Below are 23,816 nucleotides of genomic sequence, written 5' to 3' on the forward strand. Positions count from 1 at the left end.
AGAATAAAGACAGGCTCCTCTGGCAGTGAGCAGGGCTCCCCTGAGGCGCACCATGTCCCTTAATGAACCTCCAATTAGGAGAGAATAAGCCCTGGGCTGTGCTGTCACACCGAAGAGCTTTGAAGTGTACTGAATGCTAAACAGCTATAGCAATGTATGCTGCTTTAGAGGGCATGCAACTTGCAGACAACAGTGAACAACCACAGAGATAAAGTGCATGAAAAGTAGCTGAAAGGCGAGCCAGCACACAGTGTGTGTAGGTGTAGCTCACACAGAAAGCACGGCGCAGAAAATCTGCCGGGTTAGAAAGTTGGAGAAACTGCTAGACTTGTAGCAAAGGTCCTCATGTTGGTTACATGCTCAGATGGATACGTATAAATGCTCTACCCTCAGACCGGCTAAGTGAGTTTTCACTGTACATATATAGGATTGTAGGATTGGTGGAAATGATCAGCTTCTGAACATTAGGGGCATTGCTAGTTCACCACAAAAAGTCGGCAGTCTGATGAGTTTGCTCTGCCTCGCAAAGCCATTTATCATTTCAGTCCATTGTTGCAATACGTGCAGTGAATCTAAAGCAGTTCTTATCTGAGCCTGTGAGTGGCGCTCTCCTGGCCCATTCAGTTTGGAAATTAGATTTTGTGAACCCCCGAGAGCAGAAGTCCTCTGACCAGGCAGCTGACACACTCCTGAACAAAAGGCTGATTAACGAAAAAGGATCCCAAAATGAACAAATGCACAGTCAGAAACTCACTGGCCATGTGTTGTCAACAGCACTGCAGGCCACATTCTTGACATCCCAGCTGGGCATACGTCCAGCTGTTCGTTCAGTACTAACAGTTGCTCATACTCATACAATGAAATCGATTCTCCAGCTCTTTAGATAAGAAAGATTGGAAGGGGAAAGGGCATTGATAGCTTCTTGGTTAACTCGAGCAGAGGACATGTGATTGAGAGGATCACAGATTTTGGTTTCTATTGAACACTAGTTTGTGTGTGATCCTCGCTCTCTCTCAAAGCAGAGATTCTCACTTAATTGTGTCGGCACCTCTATCTGGCTGAGTGAAGATACACACTGGCTGCGCGGGGCTGGATCAATACCAGGCTCAGGCACATGGTCAATGAAGCATTGATCCCCTAGAGTTCAGGCTCTTAGTCCGCTGGTTGTCTGGGAGTGAGGGCATGTGATAGTAGCGCACAATGAACACATAAACACCTAACCGCCTGTTTCTACTCAGCTCTGACTTTTCCCACGGGATACTTTGGAGCATGAAACATTGCCATTGGGGCTTTCCACAAAAATGAGTTATAACTCAATTCAAAACTAAATACTCAATAATTACTATGAAGACAACAGTGGGGGATTATTTCCTTTGTATTTTGTACTTCGCCTTCTTTTCTGCAAGTTCCCATCGTAGTCAAAATCCTCTTATTAAGTCAGGGTCACGAGGAGTGGAATCAATATCACTTTGACAGAAAGTTAAAGCAAACCAGTTAATAATCTGACTATCTCTACTTTGTCCAGTGTTTTTGGCCCTCAGGCAAGAGACAATTAAAATGTTGGGGGTGTTCTCTCCGGACCTCGTTTTATACCATTCAATTCAAGTTTGTTGTCTTCGCCAAGTCTCCATATAAAGAGAGTTTACATCGCAGATGGCCTTGGAAGAAGTAAACAATGGGAGATTTAAGGAAAGACACCACTTCCAGCCTCAGGGGACTAAACACAAAAGGAAACGAAGGAGGGTAAACATGCGCCGAATCACAAAATACACGCCGACTCACACACGCAACTGCTTGTACATCACAAAATCGTGACAATGGACAGAAATATACGCAGAACAATGAAAGAAATAATTAGGGTTGTTACTTTCTTATGGCTCAATACACAATTCGGTTGAATGATTGTTTTAGCACATTTTGGAATCTCTCCAGACCTCCTAGAAGTTTGCTGGTCTCCACGGCAACCCGGATATGTGGTGAGAGTGGCCTTTGTCTGCAGAGCAGTGTTTGGCATCTCCACTTAGCACTAGTTCCTATTAGAAAACAAAGGGCAGCAGAGCCGAGCACTTTACGACAGGGGGACAGCTTGGCCAGCCATTTGTCTAATGAGCGATCACTCACACCCTGTTGCAAGGCCATATGTTAGTTTGAATTCAGCAAGTTCCCCTCTGTAGAAGACCTAGAAGCTGCTTCATCACTTACTGATGAGGACTCTGTGTAGCACACACACACACACACACACACACACACACACACACACACACACACACACACACAACAATCTGAACCTTCATATTCAACAAAAGAGAAACAGCAAAGGGAACAGTGTAACCTAATTTGTGTTACAGGCGCAATGCAAAGATTCAAACAAAAGCCTCGAGGATAAAACATGTAAATGTTCGGTCATAAGATGAAAGAGATTTCCACATATATTGGAGGTCCCATTGAAAAATAATGACTTCATAGAAATAAAACAAAACTGTGTTAATACCTGTGCAGCTGTAGCTGGACATTCATGATTCTTTGATCTTGCCTTGCAATTTGCTGCGACGGAGGCATCTCGTACTGTATGTGGTTATTGATGTGACTCTCTGTCGGTTGAGATCATGGCATTTATCACAGACTTTAAAAGGATACTTTTGATTTATTACAATTTGGATCTTCTTTTTATTTACATTTGACAAAACAACAGCAGCTCAAGGTCCATTGAGTCCTTCTGAAGCTTCAATTGTAGAAATTTCCATTTCCTTTCTGATGAGATGGTTTTGTCAACTTCTGTTTCTAAGATGAAGAATGCACTTATCAAGAACTGGGCAAATCTCAATCTGTTAAGGAAGATTGTGAGATCAGAAGTCATGACCCACGTGGTGTCAACTACAGTATCCAAGGTCAAGAGGGAACTTCCTATCTTAATAATGTACACTGATTAGAATGACACGTGCAACTTCGTAAGACAGGGCAAAAAGCACAAACCTGTCAATAAGTCAAAAGTTTAGCCAGATGATCCAAATTTATTAGGTAACATTGAAAGTGAGCCTCCAAAATGTATTGGAAGTTTATTTAATCATTCTGAAATGTTGCCTTTCTTTTCTCGTTTCTTCGTTTCAAATGGGTTTGGTCATCTGACTGCTCGTCTTTCTTTCTGTCTGACCTATGTTTTGAGCAATGTTGCTGTGTTCCCACACATTTTAAGCAATAAAAATTACTTCCAAAGCTATAATAAGCCAAAAATGATCCTTTAAGTCAGTCCTTATGAAATTAAAAATGGCTCAAAAACCTGGTTCTAATCTTACATGTCACTTGCACCTGTAACACACATTTGTCTGCTTGGATGCTTTTATGGTTATGTGCTATGACTGATTACAGCTGATGTGTCTGGGTCTAAACTCCCCTTTAACCTTTCAATCTATACATGTCTGCTGCTCAGCCGTGCCTGGAATACTAATATTACAAATGCCAATGCAAATCAGAGGCTAACAAAGACCAGTGCTGGCCTGCTGTGATGGGTAAAGGACAAAAGCACTTGTCTGCCTCTTCGCAGGACCAGCCTTACGCACCGGCTCTCGCCAGCACCGCGCCTCCTGTTGACGGCAACAATAGCTTTGCGCCTGTGCTGTCAGCATCCTACTCAAAAGAGTCTGTCAACAAGCTATTTCTGCTGTTGCTCTCGCTGATTTAACATGTGTCTGCTAGGGTGGAATCACTGCTGGATTTGGTAGAAATCATTCACATTACAGATGCTGAGGAGGAAACAGAGATGTGTTTCACACTTATGATTACAGTTATGGCTTTTCTTTAAGACCATGTGTGCTTTATTTACAGATAAAATACGACCATACCATGTGTATCAGCGTGTGCCTCTTCTTTGTTCAGGTGAATCTGACGGCTTCTCTCGGTTCCCTCTCCTCTCCTGTTTTCATGGGCTGTTGGACAGAAGCACAAAGGAAGAAGCAGAGGTCAGGACTGAGCTAATGAGATAAATAAACAGTGGAGACAGAAAACGTGGCACATTTGTCTTGGTATGCAATTTATTAAAGCAGAATAAGACTGCAAGCTTTAAAAAAAACCCCACTGAAAATAAAATTCTAGGACACTTAAAATGACAGTTTGCATTTATTATGTATGAAGCGCTCGCTCCCAGCAGCGAGCTAATTTAGGACTGCATCAGTGTTTTATGTGTGGATCTTTCACTGCTCAGCTTGAAGGCCAAATTAACAAGGAAAGAAAACAAGAAAAGGATCTTTAATAGTAGCAGTCCAGGCCTGTGTTCTGGGCAGGTCAAACTTAAATATCTACCTTGAGGGGTTTGAATGTGTGTGTGTGTGTGTGTGTGTGTGTGTGTGTCTTCTAACTATTTAAGTTAATTATCCTTTATTAGAAGGATATATCCCCTCATACAGCTTCTGATGTGACTTTGATGAGTATCCACACTCATGCATTATTCACTAAAAGAACAATACCTTGCTTTTTTACTTGTTTGCTTAAACTGTCAATGTACAATGCGCCTCCCATCAGCTGTGCCTAATGAGCATAAACATTTTAAAGTTTTTTCCTGTTTCTAAACATCTTTGCCACAAGTGCATCCCAGCTGAAAATAACGACATAGCATTGAGCGGCAATTAAACTGCTGATATTCCAGCCTCAATGTGCAAAAATAGTCAGCGGCACGGTTTTGACTGACAATACTTTGGAGACGGTTTCAAAGCACTGGCAAAGACAAATAAAGCATCAAATATGGCAAGAGCTGCCTACGGAGGCATGAACAGCATATAGCTCTTGCCACATTAAATGGTGAAATACAGACAGACAGTCTGTCTGACAGGGGCTGGGGGTGGAGAATATCCCAGGAGTATTCTGGTTGATAGAGCCAGGCACATCAACCCACCGACACACCATATTGCCAGTAGACATCAGCTTCACCAGGACGCAGAACCCAACTGGCAGCAACACACCGTCCCCCATACACAATACAGGGGCTCTGATTGCATCTAAAAAAAAAAGGCAATCAAAGCCTGACTGAGGAAACGGACAAATCCGAGAAGTGGTGAGATGCACTGGAACGATACACTCTCTTATCACAGAGCGTTGGATTCAGACACTACAAAGCACAAGCTCAGGGAATCAATATCATCTCCACAGTGGCTGCACATGCATTGGGAGCCAAAAGGATGGAGTCTGTTTGAAAGAGTCATTTTCAGCAAACATATCTCCACAACAGTGTAATCACTTTCATTTGGTTTCAGTCTATTACAGAAGCAGCATGTAGGTGCATCCTCGTGTATGTAAGCTGGTTCTGAGCAGCAGAGTGGTCACATTTTACCCTGAAGCCTGTTGCAGAGGTGTCTCTCCTGAACAACTGTTAAAGAGAGCTATTAGCTGTTGGAGAGCAACAGTGGTGAGGGTCTGCATTATTTTTTGGTTTCCATGGAAACCCTTTCACTGGAAAGTGGCGCACCAATAGGATCGCAGAGCCTCATTGAATCGGTTATGGGGGTGAGAATAGAGATCAGCGCAGACGGCTGAGAAAGCACAACAATAGGACGAAGCCTCGAGGGAGACCAGAAAGGCCAGGCCGCTGAGGGTCCAACAAAGCGGGGAACAGCTCAACACTAGAGAAAAGGTTTCATCTACATCCGCTCAATGGCTTTCCTTTTTACAGATATCTCTCTCGCCAACTTGTCATTGACATTTAAGCTCACGAGCACTGTGGGCAATTTAAACATCAAGGCAGCCCCTAATTGATTAGCATGTGCTGATATTTCAGGCTCTGACAATACTGTTGCATCACCAACAGCTATACAGAGTGTAAGAACATTTTAAATGATGCGCTTCTACATACAGTATACACTGTGGTTATCCTCTGCAGTCCAATGCACAATAGAGATAGCAGAGGAAACTGTAGTGGCCATAAGGGAATAAGAGGAATGAAAGAGTCAGTATGCTTCAAATAAAACGCTCCTCTGATCGTCAAACTGTCCCAACTTGGCAATCAGTGCTGCGGACCCAAGTTGGAAGAGGTCTAAATTAATCAGTTTTGGTAACTCATTTTACTGCCAGAGGTCTCAAGTGTGTGCGTCAATGTGTCTGATTCTCAGATAGATCTGAATGGATCCGAGCATACTTAGTATTAGTTCTGATCACATGGTACATTACAAATCAAAGCATGATTTTAGAAAATCAGAAGCCTAGGAAAATTATTTGTGCTAATAAATGTAATAACCTTTTGGAATTTGATTTGCAGAAATGAAATTGGTTAGAGAAGTATTATCTACTGTCACGCATTTGGCTGCAGAATTTTGGTTTTGGTGCAGGAGGTAAAAATAGGACTTCATGCTGCTGCTGTGCTCTGTTCGTGTTGACCGCATTTCTGTTCTATTTATCCTCAGGTCTTCTCAGGTTGGGTCTGACTGTACTCAGTGTAGGAAGGATTTCAACTTCTCTCTCAAGCTCTCATCACTCTCCACACAATCACTTCTGTTGCACCTTTTGTGTGTACATCCAAGCGCAACGCAATGAGGACACTCCGAAAGTGTCATTTGTAAGATTCTTTTGAGTACTGCCCCTTTGACTGCTTGTCTCTATGTCTTTGAGTGTGGCCACTTCATTAACGCTTTTGCCTTCAAACGTGATACGACTACACGACGCACAAACTTGTTTGTCTCTAGCATAGCCCGACCTTTACTTTACATTCACTATTGGCCAGGAACTCGTCTTTTATGTTTTGTCTTTGCCGCCACAAGTCTCCTCATCCTGCCAATCTGCTGGGCAACCTTGACTGAAATGTCAGAGGTCAGAGAACAGCAGGGGGGGGTTTGACCATCGAGACTTCCTCTGGGGACAGGAAGTAGGCAGGAAAACGAGGGAGGAAGTGACAATTCTTCCATCTACACCTCGCAGCTGGGTTTGACATTGATTCCACACCAGAGCTAATAAAAGCAAATCTCTGAACTTTGGAGGCAAATTTAAAGACGTTAACCTTTGGGGCCTTTTACACCCTTTAATCAAAGCTTCATAAACGCACTTAATTAAAAGACAAATCTATAGCACTGTATGTCAGCTCTTCCTGGTGATCTCCAAGCAAGTTCAAGTCCATATACATCATGGGATAGTATTATTGAAATGAAAAAAAGAGGGTAATTGCCAGCAGTCATATCTCCTGAACGGCCGATTTAATGAGGGCAACACTGAGGCAGAAGTATCGCCTCACCCCATCTTGATTTATTGATCTAACGGTGTGAGTCAACCACCACATAAAGATAAACCACCACGATGGAGAAACAATCCCCACTCTGATCGGAGGGCATCACTCTCTCCTCCCTGGCCACAGCTAACCCACTGGTTGTCTCGGTTCTCCACACTACAGTAGGTGCTCTCGGGTTACACGCCAGGCAAGAGTGTATTCACTCATTTGCGGTGCACAATTACTCCAGCTAAAAGATGCAGACTGAACTTCCGTTTTCTCCCTGATAATTGTTTTGTGCTAAATGGAAACCTGATAAGAATGCAGCCCCTGCAAACGTGTTTGAAGGGTGCCATTTTGATGCTGATGAAAGATGGCGTGTGTCCACCTCTTTGGTAAGTCAGCTGCAAACATTAGCCAGGCCTCTCTCTTGGTGGCAGGTTCCTCAAACAGCACACCAACTTCTATCTTTCGCCTCCACAAAGATGCTCTCATCAAAAAGAACGGTGAGAAGTGTCATACACAGATCCTTTCAAACATGTGCAACTTGCTTCTATAATTACACAACACCAACGTCTCTCTAGTGACACCAGGATGAAGAACAGCAACAGAACTACTTGTTGTTATTTTTTCTTTAACCCATGCCTGTCTAACTTAACAAGCCGCCTTGTACACCACCACACTTTCACCCTACTTCCCAGGCCCTAAAGGCTAGCCCCCCTGTCTCTGAGGAGGCAGGGGCCTGGGGGGGGGAGCAACACAACGCCGCTTTGAAGTCGAGCGATTAAAGAGGAGAGACCTGTCGAATTGGGATGATGGGGCTAAGGTTGGAAGAGGGGGAGGATCAGTACGAGGGACAGGAAAGGCTGTGAATACTGAGAGCTCAGGGCCCCGTGGGATACAATTAAGAGCAAGGCTTTTTTAGTGAGGGTTACAAAAACACAGTGAGGATACCAGCCGTGCAGCCTTCCAAGCCAAGGTAAGAGTTCATTACTACATACACAGAGGGGGCTGGGGCTGTTAAATTCTCGCCAGTTGGTTTGTTGACTCCCTTACCCACAGGCCCTACGAGCTGACGAACAGCCGCATGATAACCATTTCCAACCCATTTAAATCCTAAGTAAAGCCTGACAATCACGCAGCTTACAGAGCTTCAAAGTTAGAAAGGAATTGAGATGAAGATCCAAGCTGCCGGCACAAAGAGGAGGTTTGCATAGAGTCTTCCCTCAGGATGTTTTCCTCAGCTAAAACATTACGAGTGTACAAAAGACATCACACCACATCTGTAGTCAAGTCAGATTAGAAGAAAGAAAGTGAAATGAACCGTTTGTATAAAAAAGTTAAGACTAGACTGTAGCTCGAACAAATGATTGTCTTTATTATTGATTAATGTGCAGATTATTTTGTCTATAAATGTCTACAAATTGTGAGAAATGCTTGTAACAGTTATCTAAATATACTTCCAAAACCAAAACGTTCACATTTAGTATCACATAAAATTAAATAAATGCAATAAATCCTGATAAATTAGAAGATTAAACTAGAGAATTTGGGGCATTTATGCTTGAACAATTGACAGATTATAAAAATATTAATTGATTAATTGACTAATTGGTTCAGCTCTAGTAACAACACATTTTGTAAAAAAAAACATTTGGTACTAAAACATATGGTGTTATATTTTCCACAAGACATTGAGAGTAGAAATATGGAGCCACTGTTGTCCTAAAAGTGAAAGCAGCCACTTAAACATGTGTTAAGAACACATCTGGTAACCATTTCTAGGGCTCATTTAAATTTGGCTAAAATACCATCGTAGGTTCTGAATATCTGAAGCAGATTCTTCTGCAAAGACCACTTCGGCCATGAGCGTTACAACCACGTCTGTATCAGAGGGAGCTGTCCGCTACCTGGAACGTTATCTGTAATTATGAATATGTGTCACCTTCTCCTTCTGCCTGCTTAAGACTTGAAGCTGTTCGACAAACATCCCAATGCAGAAGATACACAATAAGTGGAAACAAATTCTTTGCTCAGTGGGACCAGATGAAACTTATTTTTATAATTAAAACCAGTGGAGGGCATTTGAGTTTGGACTCTTCCACAAGCAAAACTGCCTGAACAGCTCTGCCAAAGCAGTGATGTTTTTGCTTTTGTGCTCCATGACCACTTGGCAATTGCGTGTACATCACATGGCAATGCAAAACACGAACAAAATAAAGACACAATTAGGATAAGTATATAATATAATTCTCAATAAAAGACAACATAACTAAAAAACAAATGGGCCAATGGGCAGTTGGATTGCTGCCATGTAGTTACAACATCAGTTTGGCCCAAAATCTGTGGCGCAGTGGATGAGGTTCTCACTGCTGGAGGTTCTCACTGCATACCTTACTGAGCACACACACACCAAAGCCAACTACTTTATTCACACATCATTCTCAAACTCAGATAATAGTGATTGTATTGATTGCTTCCAAAACAAATATTTCTATTTGACATATTTGAGGCATAGAATTTATGTTTTCAACCATGTCCAGGCAATGTAAAACAACACTGTAATACAACGCACCGACTTCCTTTGTTTATGTGTACAAACATGTGGGTCACATTACTCTACAAAAGTATAAACAATCATGGAGGATGAAGGCAGCATATATCCAAGGTCTGGTGGAATTTTGAGTTTCACAACTTTGTCATGGCAATGTTAAGTGTGGCAGTAATACGGCCAAACTCTGTCTCAGAAACTGTGTTCCAGAAGGAACAGACATGAAGAGACATGTTGTTTAATCTCAACAAAGGACCCCAGAAAAACAGTGTTTGTTTTATAGCGGACCACCTTTGCCAACATCCTAAAAATCAATACACTCTTAAAAAATAAAACATTAATCTTCGGTGAGTGAGAGCGCTTTACATTACATGAGTCTCTCCACCTCGGCTGAACACATTTCCTGGGGGAAATCCCATTTACAGATTAACACTGAGAGAATCAGCACCTTATGAATACATAATATATCATATCAGGAGGTCCCTTCTGATTGCAGTCTCACATCTAAGTAGGTGACAGTGTAAATCAATAAAGTTTTGATTTTATAGTGGCAATTATGTGTACACTAAATGACTTGTGCCTCAATGTATTGAGTTATAAAGAAGGTAAGTCTCATGTATTATCCCCCAATGAAAACTAATGCAAAATAAATGAAACATTTGCATTCACTACAGACACACAAGCATCAATGAATGTATGTATGCAAGTGATACAAACAACAGTACTACTAAATGATGCTTTAACTAGTAACAGCAACGGTTGACTGGGCAGTCTTAGATAAAACTTAAATTAAATTGTAGGCTGGTTCCTCGTCAGTTTAATGTCCGAAATTGTGTCGCTGACATGTTGTATTTGTTTGTTTGGGTCCCCCGGGGTAACAAATAAGTCTTGTGTTGCGACTTGTTTCAGAGTCATTCACTTTGGTGAAAGAATTCAAACTGCAGTAATACCTAAAATGGGATTTGTAAAGAGTTTGCATGCAGGTGTATGAAGGAGTAACTGAGGGAACAGACTGTGTGAGTGGAAAACATTGTTTGCCAACACACATGTATTACACAAGCTGGATAGAAAATCAGTATGAAACAGCAATTTACAACAAAGTTGCTGCACACAGAGAGAGATGTTAGTCTGCGTCTTTGTGGATTTTGCAGGGGGCTGTACAGGAGCAGCAGGGCAGGTGTCCCACTGGGTTACGAGACCCAGAAGCTTTGCATCTGGATCATTTCCTCAGCCCAGAGGGGCTACACACTGGGACCTCCTCATAAAGCTGCACATGTGCCAAAGAACCCCAAATCCCTCAAAATCCTCCATCTATGTCAGCTTGTATGTGGCGACTGTGGCGATAGCAGGTAGCAAGCTGTGACAAACTCACAACATCACAGAGGGAGGCAGCAGTGAAAATGGCTCATGCTTTTTGTCTCTCACACTGTCAAACATGTTCTCACTAATGGCCAAATACCCTGAAAATGTGCTTCTGCAAAAGGGGCAAAGAAATGTTTTCATCACTTGTGTTCCTCAGCAGAGCATGGCGAGACTGATGGCAGGAGGATTACTGGAGCAGCTGACGATGAAACCAGGATAGAGAAGAACTCTGAACTGTGTAAGTAAGACTTCTGCTCGATCCCAAAAACCTTAAGGTACACTCTTTTCCACATGGGTTCACTCTAAGCTCGATACTCCTGGGATAAGTAGTTGAAAGATATCCTTTGATGAGATATCCTGCCTGTGAGTAAGTCCCAAGAGGAAGCCAGGAGAGACCTCAATGTGGAAAAAGAGGACATTTTCCATGGTACAATCTTGTGGAAATGCAGAAGTGCTTTAAGAAACATTCCTTCAATAGACTGAGGAAGCCACAAGCGGGGAGACGTCAGGAGAAATCATGCTTGGCTCAACACAAAAAGCACTCAGAGAAATTAGATTTAATCTGCTGAGCTTAGAGTGCATTAGCCAGATGTAAACAGTCACTACCAGCTGTGAGAAAGTTAACTTCCATAGCCCTGCTGCTTGGAAAAACAATGCGTGAAGCATCAAACATTACCAATGAAAGAATCTCTGCAAACACAGATATTTAAAAGGCCAAATTAAAACTTTCACAAGCCAGGGACCTCTCTCTCTCTCTCTCTCTCTCTCTCTCTCTCTCTCTCTCTCTCTCTCTCTCTCTCTCTCTCTCTCTCTCTCTCTCTCTCTCTCTCTCTCTCTCTCTCTCTCTCTCTCTCTCTCTCTCTCTCTCTCTCTCTCTCTCTCTCTCTCTCTCTCTCTCTCTCTCTCTCTCTCTCTCTCTCTCTCTCTCTCTCTCTCTCTCTCTCTCTCTCTCTCTCTCTCTCTCTCTCTCCAGGCCTGAGCTGTGGGAAAGGGAGTTTATGCAATTACATCACATTGATTTATGGGAGACAGACGAAAGATGAGGAGAGGATGGAAACTGAGCTGCTTGGAGGCAGTCCAAGATTTGGTCCCTGAAGAAACACAATTCAATAGGTTTACACCACAAAACATGATGGATCTGAGACAATTGTGTGGGGATGAATGTGGTCAGAGAAACACTTGCAACACAGTAGGGGTCAAACCCATCTAAAATAATTGAAAACAAATGTTTAAACCTATAAAAGCAGCCTTAATTGTAATACGGAAGCTTCTCGATGAACCTGCTCATGAAGAAGCACATGCAGGTGACAAGTTCAGAATAACAAAAACACTACTGCTGAGCGTAGTTTCAATTATCTCAACACTGGGGAGCTGATCACTGTCTTGCTCTAACAGATGCTGCTGATGCTGTCTTGAGTATTAATTGGGTGTAGTGATGAAATTGTGAGTAATGCGCCTAAGCGTGCACTGCAGCGTTAGGGGGGGTAGCATATCTCCATCGGCCCACCGCAGACAAACAGTTATAAATAAACAATCCATTTAATGCTCTCCACTACTGTAACAGGACCACAGGAGTGACCACAGCTGGGATATTTATGGCGAAACGTATTACTGCTCTTCTGCTTATTTAAACATTTGCAAGTGACTTGAGTTTGAAATGCAAAGAAAAAAGATTAAAAATACTATGGTCCTTCCACTTGTCTAAGAGATGCACGTACAGAAGTGCTGTGAGCTGAAGCCAAGCCACTGTGTGACTGAAGTGATAATCACCTGTAGCGGTAACTAAAGATGCGTTCATCAAATTGCTACAGATGAAAACTATAGATTCTTAAAAGAAGTCTATGCAAAAAAGCTTACAGCCATTCAGGATTTCTGTCATAGTTCAGCAAGCAAGGTATAAGCCTACACAACAAAGAAAAAAAAGATTAATTTTCAGCAAATGAGACTTTAATACCAGCCACCAAATGGAGAAGATATGAAGCAGGAGGAGAATACAGAAGATATTCAGTATATTGAGCTGTGGAGTTACTGTAAGATGGTTTTGTTTTTAAAGTTTGTAATATCTCCAACAGTCTGCAAAGTCTCAAGCATCTTGGAAACACAACAGAACTTTGGTTCAGGCCAAGAATAACAGAATAAATATATACGCACGAACAGCCGGCCAAATATTTGAAGGGGGTGTTTTGAAAGCTCGGAGAACAGACTCGATTATCTGCGTTAGGTGGGGGTTGCTCTAGATGTGGCAAATGTATGGAAAGCTCACACAGAGATGTTTTGAGTAAGAAAAGGATGGACATCTGTTCCTTATTACATAAAAAAGCAGCTTGTCCAATTCCAAACTGCCTGCAGAGATAAGCGAAAGTGGTTTTGGTAATTGCTCACAACATTGGCTTTCTCCTTCTTCATTGTTTCTTTTGTGCATCATATTAATGTCGGGAGATCAAATGAGATCATGTCCGGTTATTGACTGAGACTCAAAAACATTTAAGCAAGTAAAAAAAGTCTAAAAGCTGTTTTATCTGTGTTGAATCCTGTTTGTCATCTTTCCAATTAAAGCACCAGTTTGAAGCCACCAGCTGAGGCACCAGTTAAAAAGAAAGGTGCTTTTTTTTCTCCTGCTTTACAGATAAAGCAAAGCGAACCTTTCCACATGCAGGGGTTTACAGAGGCACCCACACAATCAGTTTTGCTTCATCATTGGTGCTGAGGCATTTCACATGAGATCTGACTCCTGCCAAGTGTTATCGGGAAAGACGATCTTGGAGAAATGCCTGAGCGGTCTGTTTTTCCCTCAAACATTTCACAGTTTAGGGCGTTACACCCAGGTGGTCAAGTTGAGATTGGACGACTTTGACGCTGGCCTGACGTCTTGACTTGGAACCGGTGATAAATCAGTGGGAAGCCATCCAAGATCACCTGATGTTCCACTGATAATAAAATCCTGTACTCGCCTAAATCAATGAGCACTGCAGCCAATTTAATTCCACATACTGGAGACACCTGCTGTGCCTGTGCTATCTCTGACAAACACATGTGAAGGTGATGCCTGGATTGTACTGTCAGAAACGTAAGGACTAAAATACATTTTCATGAAAATATCAAACTCAATATATTTCAAATGGTTAAACAGGGGCTAGCTTTCCAATTCAGTGGACTTTTCTTTTTTCCCTTAAGCTTCAAAGAAAAGAAGATGCAGCGAAGTGAGGATTAGGGAAAACGGGAATTACGCTTCATGGTGTGCATGCGTTTACCCTAATAACTATTAGCAAAGACGTTTTACAGTAAGGAAAATACCACCTCATATCTATTATTGCTCTTCTCTTCTTAGGAAACCATAGCGTCTTAAGAATTCCTTGTTGAAGTTGGGCCACTGAGTTTATAAAATGCAGCGCACCCTGCACAGTAATGGCAGTGTGGTTTTCTTGTGGTCGTAACACATCGGCTGGCATTGACCGACTGTTTGCCCAAAGGACAGAGGCCGTGTTTTAGTGCAATGACCCGAGAATGCCGTCTCGAGGAGCGCATTTTTAAAGTGGTGGTGGGCTAAAAATTTCATAAAGCACCATCAAATAATCATGAGGCAGTGAGGCGCTCGTTTTTTTCTGTCTAATTGTTTTCCCCTTTGAGGAGCAGAAAAAACTGTCTACAGCATGTGCATTTGATCTACTGTTAAAAGGCATCGCCGTAAGAAGCATACAGGGAAGTTAGTCCAAGAACCACCTCTGCAATCTTCACACAAACCGGTATAGATCGCTGGAGGATGTCGGGGTCGCTTGAACAACCTCAATTGGCTTTTAAGGCTCTATTGTGAGTAACACCTCAGCACACCTTTGTGCTTCACTTTTCAACCACATGTGGTGTAATGGTGTGATTGTGGGCAATAAACAGGATGACACTGAAGAAACACAAGCAGAAAATCCTGCACACACACCTGTGTCACACTCTAACACAAGAGGATTTTATGTGCCGTAACCGCAGGTGAGATTAGATAACATTATCACTCAAGCAAAGCAAACCACAAGAGAGGCATTAAATGCACACAGACAGATGGCCCTCATCTACACTGCTATTAGTTTATGAGCCCTAAAGATTTTCAGTTCCTGTACTTTAACAAGCTGAAATGCAACACAGGCGTCTATCTCAGAGGCTTGTGATCGTAGCAGGAGAGACATCATTATACTGCCCTTCCCCCAAGTTTCCCCAGGTAAAAGTTGGACCCTGCTGTGGATTTTTTTAATCAAACACTGATCTGTCCCCCTGATGCTATGGAGGCTGACAAGGAGCCCATATGTCTGATAGACCTGAGGCCAGTCTCGCCCTGTGGGAGTGACTGAAACATTGCTGTTATCCCACAGGAACTGGCAGGAAGCAGCGCTGTGGACAAGGTGTGTGGGCTTCAAAGGCAGCCAAGCTAGCCAGCCTAGCGCAAAGAAAAATGCCAGGGCTATTTAGAAGGTACTTACTCTCATTTTGGCATGATATTTTAATACAAATGCACACAAACAGATCGCAAGAAGGATAAAAAAAGAGAATCACATTAGCCCAGTTACATCTACTGAAGTTTACAACCTTTACTTCCAAGTCGTAATAAAAAAAGATTCTGCTTACAGAAGGCTTTTCTGTGCCATGTTTACGAGTTCAATGGAAAACATTTCACCTAGATACAAGCAGATACGAGACTCATATACAATAAATATTAAACACCCTATTTCCTATTTTTGTTTTGCCAGCAGCAACCAGGCTGCAGGGGTGTGTGTGTCTGTGGGAGAGCTTCATGTACATTTGTGTATTTGAGGTTTCTACAGTTAAGTTATTAGCAGACTAGGATGCAAACCCAAATCACGCTCAAAATAAATCTCTTAGGAGGTTATCTATAATTCAGCCATGCTGGAAAAGCCGAGACAGCTAACAAGACCACGTTATTTACACACACTAACGAACAGTCCTCACTGTGTCCATGGACCTGATGTAACCACATCATCTCTCCATTTCACAACGTCCAATCAAGAGAAAGTGAGTTAATGAGCTAACATCCAGCTCAAACTCCCGACATGCATTTCATTTGTTCAAAATGATAATAGGCTAATTATCTGGGTCATCATCACCAACCTACTGTCCATCCCTACAATAATTAGTGCACTTGACATTATTAATCAATTTGTGGTAAGAGCAAGTGTGTGTTGCTATTTACGAGTAACAATTACCATATCACATTATACTGTGTAGCCCATTATCAGTGATTAAAAACAAACAGGATATTTAGAGGGGCTCAGATCCCCTTTGGGCAGAGGAACTAAAAACGCACAGCTGAATATATAATAAAATAAGTCACATAAAAAAAGAAAAAAAAGAAACCCAGACGACTAATGAGGGCATTCTTGTAAAGCTATATTCTCTCATTCCAGAAACGCGGATGGAAAGAGCAGGAGCACTCGACGAGGAGAACCTGGGAATAGAGAAGGAGAGAGAGGAGCGAGGGGTGGAGCAGAGCCGAGTTGGGACACAGTTTAGGCTGGGGCAACAGAAAAGGAGAAAGACCAGAAGCTGGGAGAGAGTCCCATTTCATCAGAAAAATGCCTGAGTCAGGAAAAGAGAGAACCATTAGGCCCAATGAGTCACAGGGAGAGGCTGAAAAAACATATCTGGGCTGAGTTCTGCTCGCTGTACCGTCCCCGAACAAATAGCTAAAGACAAGCAGAAACAGTGGCCCAAAATGAATTACAATGTTTTTTTTAATCTCCAGTAGTGTGCCTCCTCATCAGTGAAGACTGATGTCATATATACTTCTGCCAAAGTATGTGTAAACGTATGTGCAGATCTACCCAGATAAGGTTGGAAAATTGTAAAAACTGGTGATCAATGTTTCCTAAAGCCCATCTTCCAATTGCTTGTTCGGTTCGTACAACAGAATTTCAAATTTACAAACCGTGAAAGAGCAGCAAGCTTGAACCAGAACGTTTTGTAAACGTTTTACTTCACTCAAAACAAAATCTTCTTGGTTAATTGACTTATCTTTTCAACCCTTATGCGCGCAGTTCACACACCAAATCTAAACAACAAAAAACAATGAAGCATGTTTGAAACTGAACAATGAAACTGAATTGGGCATTTTACTGTTTCACCCACAATCTGAACAAAAGAGATCTCAGAATGACACCTGTGCACATTTGTTTGGAGAAGCGTGTTCCAGCCCGAACATGGAGTCTATTCACAGTATCTACTCAAAATATAACAGTTATTTTCTTTATCCTCCACACGTGTAGTTTTCCGCAGTGATTCACAAACAATGTCCAATTCTTCATTTGTGTCGATAAATGATTCCTCTGAACATTGAGCCTTAACAGGAACCAAGCAATTTATGCAAGAAACAAGAAGTCTCACACAGAGTTCTTTATCTATAAAAGGTTCAAACGGGTAGCAAATATCATCTACAGTGAAAAGCTCCAGTGTTAGTCAGTGAGTAGGAAGCAACCGCACATCCATAAAATGAGCTCTTCCTCCCTGGTGCCACTTGATCAGCACCCAGCTTCCTCCAGCCCAGTCTGCCAACACTGAGCCCAATGTGAGTCAACCCAGCGCTATTGTGTGAACTTACTAGTAAAGCACTGGTTGTTCTTCTGCTAAACTAAAAACTAAAATGTCCATCTTTGTATACACATGGCGCATACCGCTGTGTAGTTCTCTGCCATGACTTTTGTTTCATGCTCTTTCAGGCAGCAATGTGCTTAAACTTCAGCATCGTTCAAGGGATCAGAGTTGTGCTAAAGCCAGGCAGATAAGCTCCCCATACGTTCGCCCTGTGTCACATACCTATCAGTGCCAGACTCCCCGGCCCGTCTAAGCCCCTATCTGAGCTTTGACTACATCTGGGGGATGAAAAGAGCACAAGGTGAAGAAGAAGCCCTCTGGCAAAAGGCACAGGGATTTACTGAGTGGGCTCGCACTGTGTAATGACCAACGGGTCCTCACCAGCAGCCTTTAATGGACACCTGAGTGACACGGTTTATTAGTTCTGAACAACATTATGTGGAGGAAAAGATGGCTGGGGGGATTTCGAGATAGATACAATTTGAACATCCTAAGACGGGGCAGAGTGTACCCTCAACTAAGTGCCTACCAAGCCGTGAGACCGTTTGCGAGTCTGCTATCTGCCGAGCGCAGCTTGTCAAATACATACCTTTTACCTCATTACCTGCTCAGCCCCGCCATTATGGAGGGAAATAGGGTGAACGCAAGATAAGCACAAAGAATTCTTGGGTTGAGCGCAAACAGCCGGCCTGCTTCTTCCAGATAAAAAAGAAGCATCTGCAGAGAGAGGCCCCTCAGCTTCCTGCTATTGTGAACTCGCTTAGGTCATTCACTACCTCCTGGACCTTTTGGAGACACGCAAGGACCAAAGGAATGCATGAATGTGTAATTATTACTGGATCACAGCATTTTCTCTTTAGCTAAAACTGACTTCAGTAGATGACATCAAACCACAGGGTTGGGACAGTGCAAAAATATATATATATATATATATATATATATATATATATATATATATATATATATATATATATATATATATATATATATATATATATATATATATATATATATATATAATAACACACACCTTCATGGCAGCTGATGAACAATACACCTTTCTGAGAGTAAATTATTTCTGCCAGCTGAAAAGCAAATTTCATTTTCTCATGTCTCCTGACAACAAAGATGCTGAACCCATTACTAGCTGAGGCCTCTGCATCACACACATTAAATGAAGGGTCCTCTAGCAATCGAAAAAAGCAATTTTCTCATTGAGCCAATAGATACTCCATTTAGTTCCGGGCTCTCTACGGACCGCTGCTGCCGTAGTGGGGCTGATACAGGGGAAAGCGAGTGAGGAGTGATGACCCAGCCTCGTTTTCCCTCCGCCTTGCTGCTCTGAACCCATCGATACGGATACAGACGTGCTTCGCAGACTGGATGATGGGGGGAATGAAGACAGGGAAGATGAGAAAGGATGGGGACAAGAGGAAGAAAGAATAATAGATGAGACAGATAGAGGAGGTGGAAGGAGGTTGTAGTGAGTCAAGGATGTGAAACCAGGGCCGGCGATCAAATGACTGATAATTATCAGCGGATAATAAGGAAAGAGTGAAAGTGTGAGAGGAGCAGAGAGACAGAAATCTGATGCCCAACCATGTGGAGCCACAGATTGATTAATTTCAGGCCTTTAATGAGCTGTGGTCTGCCAGGCCGGGCGGCATCAAGTCAGTCACCTCGTCCCTCTCAGCAGGAGCTGCCATACACTGAAATTCACACATTTCTATTCGTGCACAAGGACTAGGTGGCCGAGGAGCAGTGAACTCACCACGCACACACATAAACACACACAGTGTGTTAACTGTCTCTATCTCACACTTAATTTCATTACTTTCCTATGATTTTGCTTTTGCTCTACATTTCATCGCTGGCACTGTGAATATGTGATTAAGAGCAACACATTATCAGAGGCACTATTAAAATGAGTTCACTGATCACCAGTGGCAAGTCTCACACCAGGTGTTTTGTGTCTGTAGGCGGAATAAATACCAGCTTGGCTCGGAGATTTGAATACACTCAAACATGTTCCCTTGTAATTGCTACTCTCTGCATTGTTGCTTCCAACCTTTAATCCTTGTATTAATTACACTGTAGGTTTACAAATGCTGTTGTTTGCATTTGTACTTATCCCGCAGACATCACTTATGTGTCTGAGCAACAAAACTATTTCCCAACACTTGTGTGAATCAAGCAGAGGAGAGAAAGCCTTCAGGCGGAGTTTAGTCATCCGGGTTGGCAGCTGCTCCAAAAGCATCAATACCACTGTTTCTTTCTTTTCTTTTTTGACAAGGCAAATGTTCACCCACAACATGGTGAACAAACACACCTCTGTTTCCAGCTTGTGTGCTTGTCTCGCTACAAATTGTTAACTCCCCAGTCATTTAGAGAGAATAAGGAAGGTGAAACAAAAAGTGAAAGAGAGAAATCTTTACATGATACAGCAGACAGCTCATTAATCAGGGCAGAATAGTCAGTCTGTCCAAGCTGCTGGGGCCTGATATGATTCTTCCCTCCTGACACTCCAGCCTCAGGGAGACGGAGAGCGGGAGTGAGTGGTTGTGACTTTAACTCTGGGCAAGAAAATCCAGCACAACACACTCACCTGGACACTGGTGTGTGTTAACGGGAGCTTGGAGCCAATCTCCTCGACCGAAATCTGATTAGAACCTGTGTTTTGCATGTTACTGTATTTAGACAAATGTTTGAGAGTATAAACTTAACTTTTTAGCTTTTGGTGTCCAAACATTTGGTGAAACAAAGATGAAATCACACTGAATTTGCTTATAGAGTCACATGCTCAGTGCATGTTAACAAAGTATTGACTTTTCTCTTTCAGAGCTCTTGAAAGTGTCATGTTCGCTCCAGTGGAGATCAGAAGGGCAGAGCGGGATGAGGTGGTTTTGGATGATGCATCCCTCTTATTAATGCACACTGACAGTGAACTCCTGCCCTACAGCAAAGGTAGAGCCGTCAGAGACATCCATCTGGTGACCCCACACATCTATTCAGACATCCTCCTCCTCGGTTATGGCTGGAGCCCCGTGGGAAGGATGCCAGCTTGGAGACTGACACACATCACCGCGGATTCCCCCCGATGTCAGGTTTCTCATACTATAACCCACTATTATCTCCAGACTGCGCATTAGCCACATTTAATAGACTGATTCATGGCACAGCCAGTCACCTCAGGATATTCAGTGTGTGTGAGTCTGTTATTATTCCCCCCAAAGGGAAAAAAACACCGACCTGACCTGATTTTAACTCAAGTCTGAACAAACAGCTTGATAAACTACTTAATAAACAATTAGTTTCAACAATGACTTGTTTTATTTCTGCAGTTTATCTGATGGGAAAATGTAACTTAAAGCAACAAAGTAAGCAGAAAACAAACACAGCGTCGCCCATTAGACAAGCTGTAAATAACGAGCCCGTTCAACACAGCAGAAGAAAAACAAGCGAGGGATTCATAATGTGATGATTTAACTTTCATTTCAACACACAGCACTTAAGTTGGAGGCTTGTAGTTGTTTCTTACCTCCAAAACGCAGCTCAGTGTCGAAACCTCTCTCTGTGGCAAGATGTTTCCCTGCGAAAATGTGACTAAACAGTCGGGTTTAAAAAAAAAAAAAAAAAGGCTGGGACTGCAGGAGGGAAGATTTAAAATAAAAGAAACAATGCCGATCAGCTGGGGGTGTCCACGGAAGATAATTTTACCTAGCAGAGTCCAACTAATAAAATCCAGCACTCCTAAATGTGAGATCCCAGTTTGGACAGGCACGCAGTGTTGAGGGGAGATTGGTATGCAAACAGTTTTGTGAAGTGGCAGAAAGCGGAGCGGCTCATCCAGCAGCCTGCTCTGCTGTGGAGGGCGGAGACTCTCCTCTCATACACGCCTCCGGTTTACCTTCTCTATTGTAACTCCGGTGTGCTAAACATAAACTCGGTGCTGCAAGAAATATTTTGCATCTGTAACATCAGCAGTCAACCTCGTGTAAAAAAAATCATTTGAATAATAGATGTAGGCTAACACCTCTGAAGCGTTAAGTTAATTAATCAAAAAAGTTCTCTAAACAATTCTCATTGATTTGTTTACTTCATTATAGAGCTATATTAAATGTTTTTTCAGATCGTAGGCTACACAATAATATATGTATATTCTTGCAGTGAGTTAACGTTTGCTGGGTGAGAAGATCGATACCAACATAGTTATTTTTTTTAGCATAAAGCTGACATAAAGACTGGAAACAGGGGGAAATAGTTAGCCTACTTTAGAGCTTGGCTATTATTCAATATGATAATTTATCGTCTTTAATGGAATCGTATCTTATTATCATATATCGTGACACACAAATGACATTGTTTAAATTGATAATAACAAGTAGTCTACATATTAACTTACATTTCTCTGAAAATCTGTAGTGAAATATTTGGATTTTCATTTAAAGATTGTGGTTTGTTTTTACATCACACTTAACATTACCATTCAGTTCAATATAATTAACAAACTGCACTCCAACCAGCAGTTTTAGCTTTAGAGCTGTATACGCACTGAGCCAAGCTAGCTGTTTCCACCTGTTTCCAGTCTTTGTGCTCAGCTAACCGGCTGCTGGCTGTAGCTTTATATTTAGCATAAAGATATAGGAGATTGGTATAGACCCATAGGTTAAGCTGCCTCGCCTATCTGGTCCACACTAAGGCCCTTTAAAAACTGTTTCGCTTTAGCCGGCTATCAATGTGGACAAAATAATGGATTATCAGCACAAAACGACCTGAAAACAGGCAGTTTCACTTCATGGCCAACTTTTTGAAACCGTGGAAAAGTTAAAGTAATTTGCTGCAGTTCTGGACTCCCAGGTGAGCTTCTCTGGAAATAAAGAGTGGGCCAATATTTTCAAGAGACACTTTATCTTCATAGAAACCTTACTGGCCTCGGTGTAGTCAGCATATTTTAGAACAAGTGTTTTAACTTTTCACCTTCCTGCCTGTAGGTTGCCCAAACTGTAGATCTGAAAATAAACTTTCTGAGATTGTGTTAATGGCAAAGCAAAATAGTTGGCAAACCCAAAAAGCCCTTGACTCAAGGACTCGAGGACAACGAGGAAGAAAGCGAAGAGTATCCTGGCAGATAGCTCCCATCCTCTCTTCAGCCAATTTGACCTCTTGAGCTCCTGTAGGCTCTATCTCTGACATCTAAAATGTATTTAAGAAGTCTTTCATCCAACGTGCCATAACTATTCTTAACTCCACAAAGTGACTAAGAAGATTTAAGCCATGGACATTGACATGAACAGTTTTAATGTGTAATATGACCTTGTCTATGTGTTTGCTTTACTAAGTGCTTGTTTGGTTTTTACGTAGTTGTTTCTTCTGTTTGCTGAGCCGAAGACAAATGTCCACCCTCATGGACAATATCAGAACCAGAAATCCTTTATTAGTCCCTCAACGGGGAAATATACGTTGCTACAGCAAAAGAACAAGAAAGAACAAGAGAGTAAAGTTGCATAATATATATTCTAATATGTATTATATTATATCCTCTCATCTAACTCTGGGTAAGAAGATGTCAGCATGTCAGTGGCTTTACCATTGTAAAGTAAGAATAAAGTCAAAATGAGTTAATCTTATAACTCAAATTCTTACTTAATTTGCAGATTAAGGACTATTTGAGCAGAATTCTGACTTTAATCTTTTTCTTTGAATAAAGACTAAGATGGCAATCTTTCTTTTTTTGGCTCTTATCTTCCGCTACAGTTTGTCTTTAGTCTCAGTGGGAAAATGTCTCTGGAAGTGTGGCACAAAATCATCACGCACATCATTGTGTCACACACACACTCACACACACACACACACACACACACACACACACACACACACACACACACACACACACACACACACACACACACTAAATGTAGGAAAGTGATGAAAAATTTAGAGAACAACAAATAATTCCTTCTGGAGAGAAAGCGAAGGCATAAAGTCATATTATCTTTGTGAGAGTAATGAGAATTGCTTTCTTGATAAAGGAGCTCAACACTGTTTTTGATTCCAGCAACAGATAAGTGACAACTCTCAGATAGGCAGCTGATAGTTATTGTTTGTCCCTTGTTAATTATTCATGCTGTGTGCCTC

General features: G+C 42.0%; 1 protein-coding gene across 1 annotated transcript in view; it reads right to left on the reverse strand.

The window, feature by feature from the left end:
- tspan18b (tetraspanin 18b) overlaps nucleotides 1–21,559 on the reverse strand; it is a 30,865-nt gene extending 9,306 nt beyond the window's left edge. The window contains exons 1-2 of the mRNA XM_029432933.1: nucleotides 21,220–21,559; nucleotides 3,840–3,923 (exon numbers count right to left, since the gene is read on the reverse strand). Coding sequence (XP_029288793.1) covers nucleotides 3,840–3,842 — 3 coding nt within the window. The 5' untranslated portion in view covers nucleotides 3,843–3,923; nucleotides 21,220–21,559. The remainder of the gene's footprint in view (nucleotides 1–3,839; nucleotides 3,924–21,219) is intronic.
- Between the last annotated feature and the right edge of the window lie 2,257 nt (nucleotides 21,560–23,816).

This window comes from Cottoperca gobio, chromosome 6 (assembly GCF_900634415.1).
Source record: "Cottoperca gobio chromosome 6, fCotGob3.1, whole genome shotgun sequence".
NCBI classification, from domain to species: Eukaryota; Metazoa; Chordata; class Actinopteri; order Perciformes; family Bovichtidae; genus Cottoperca; species Cottoperca gobio.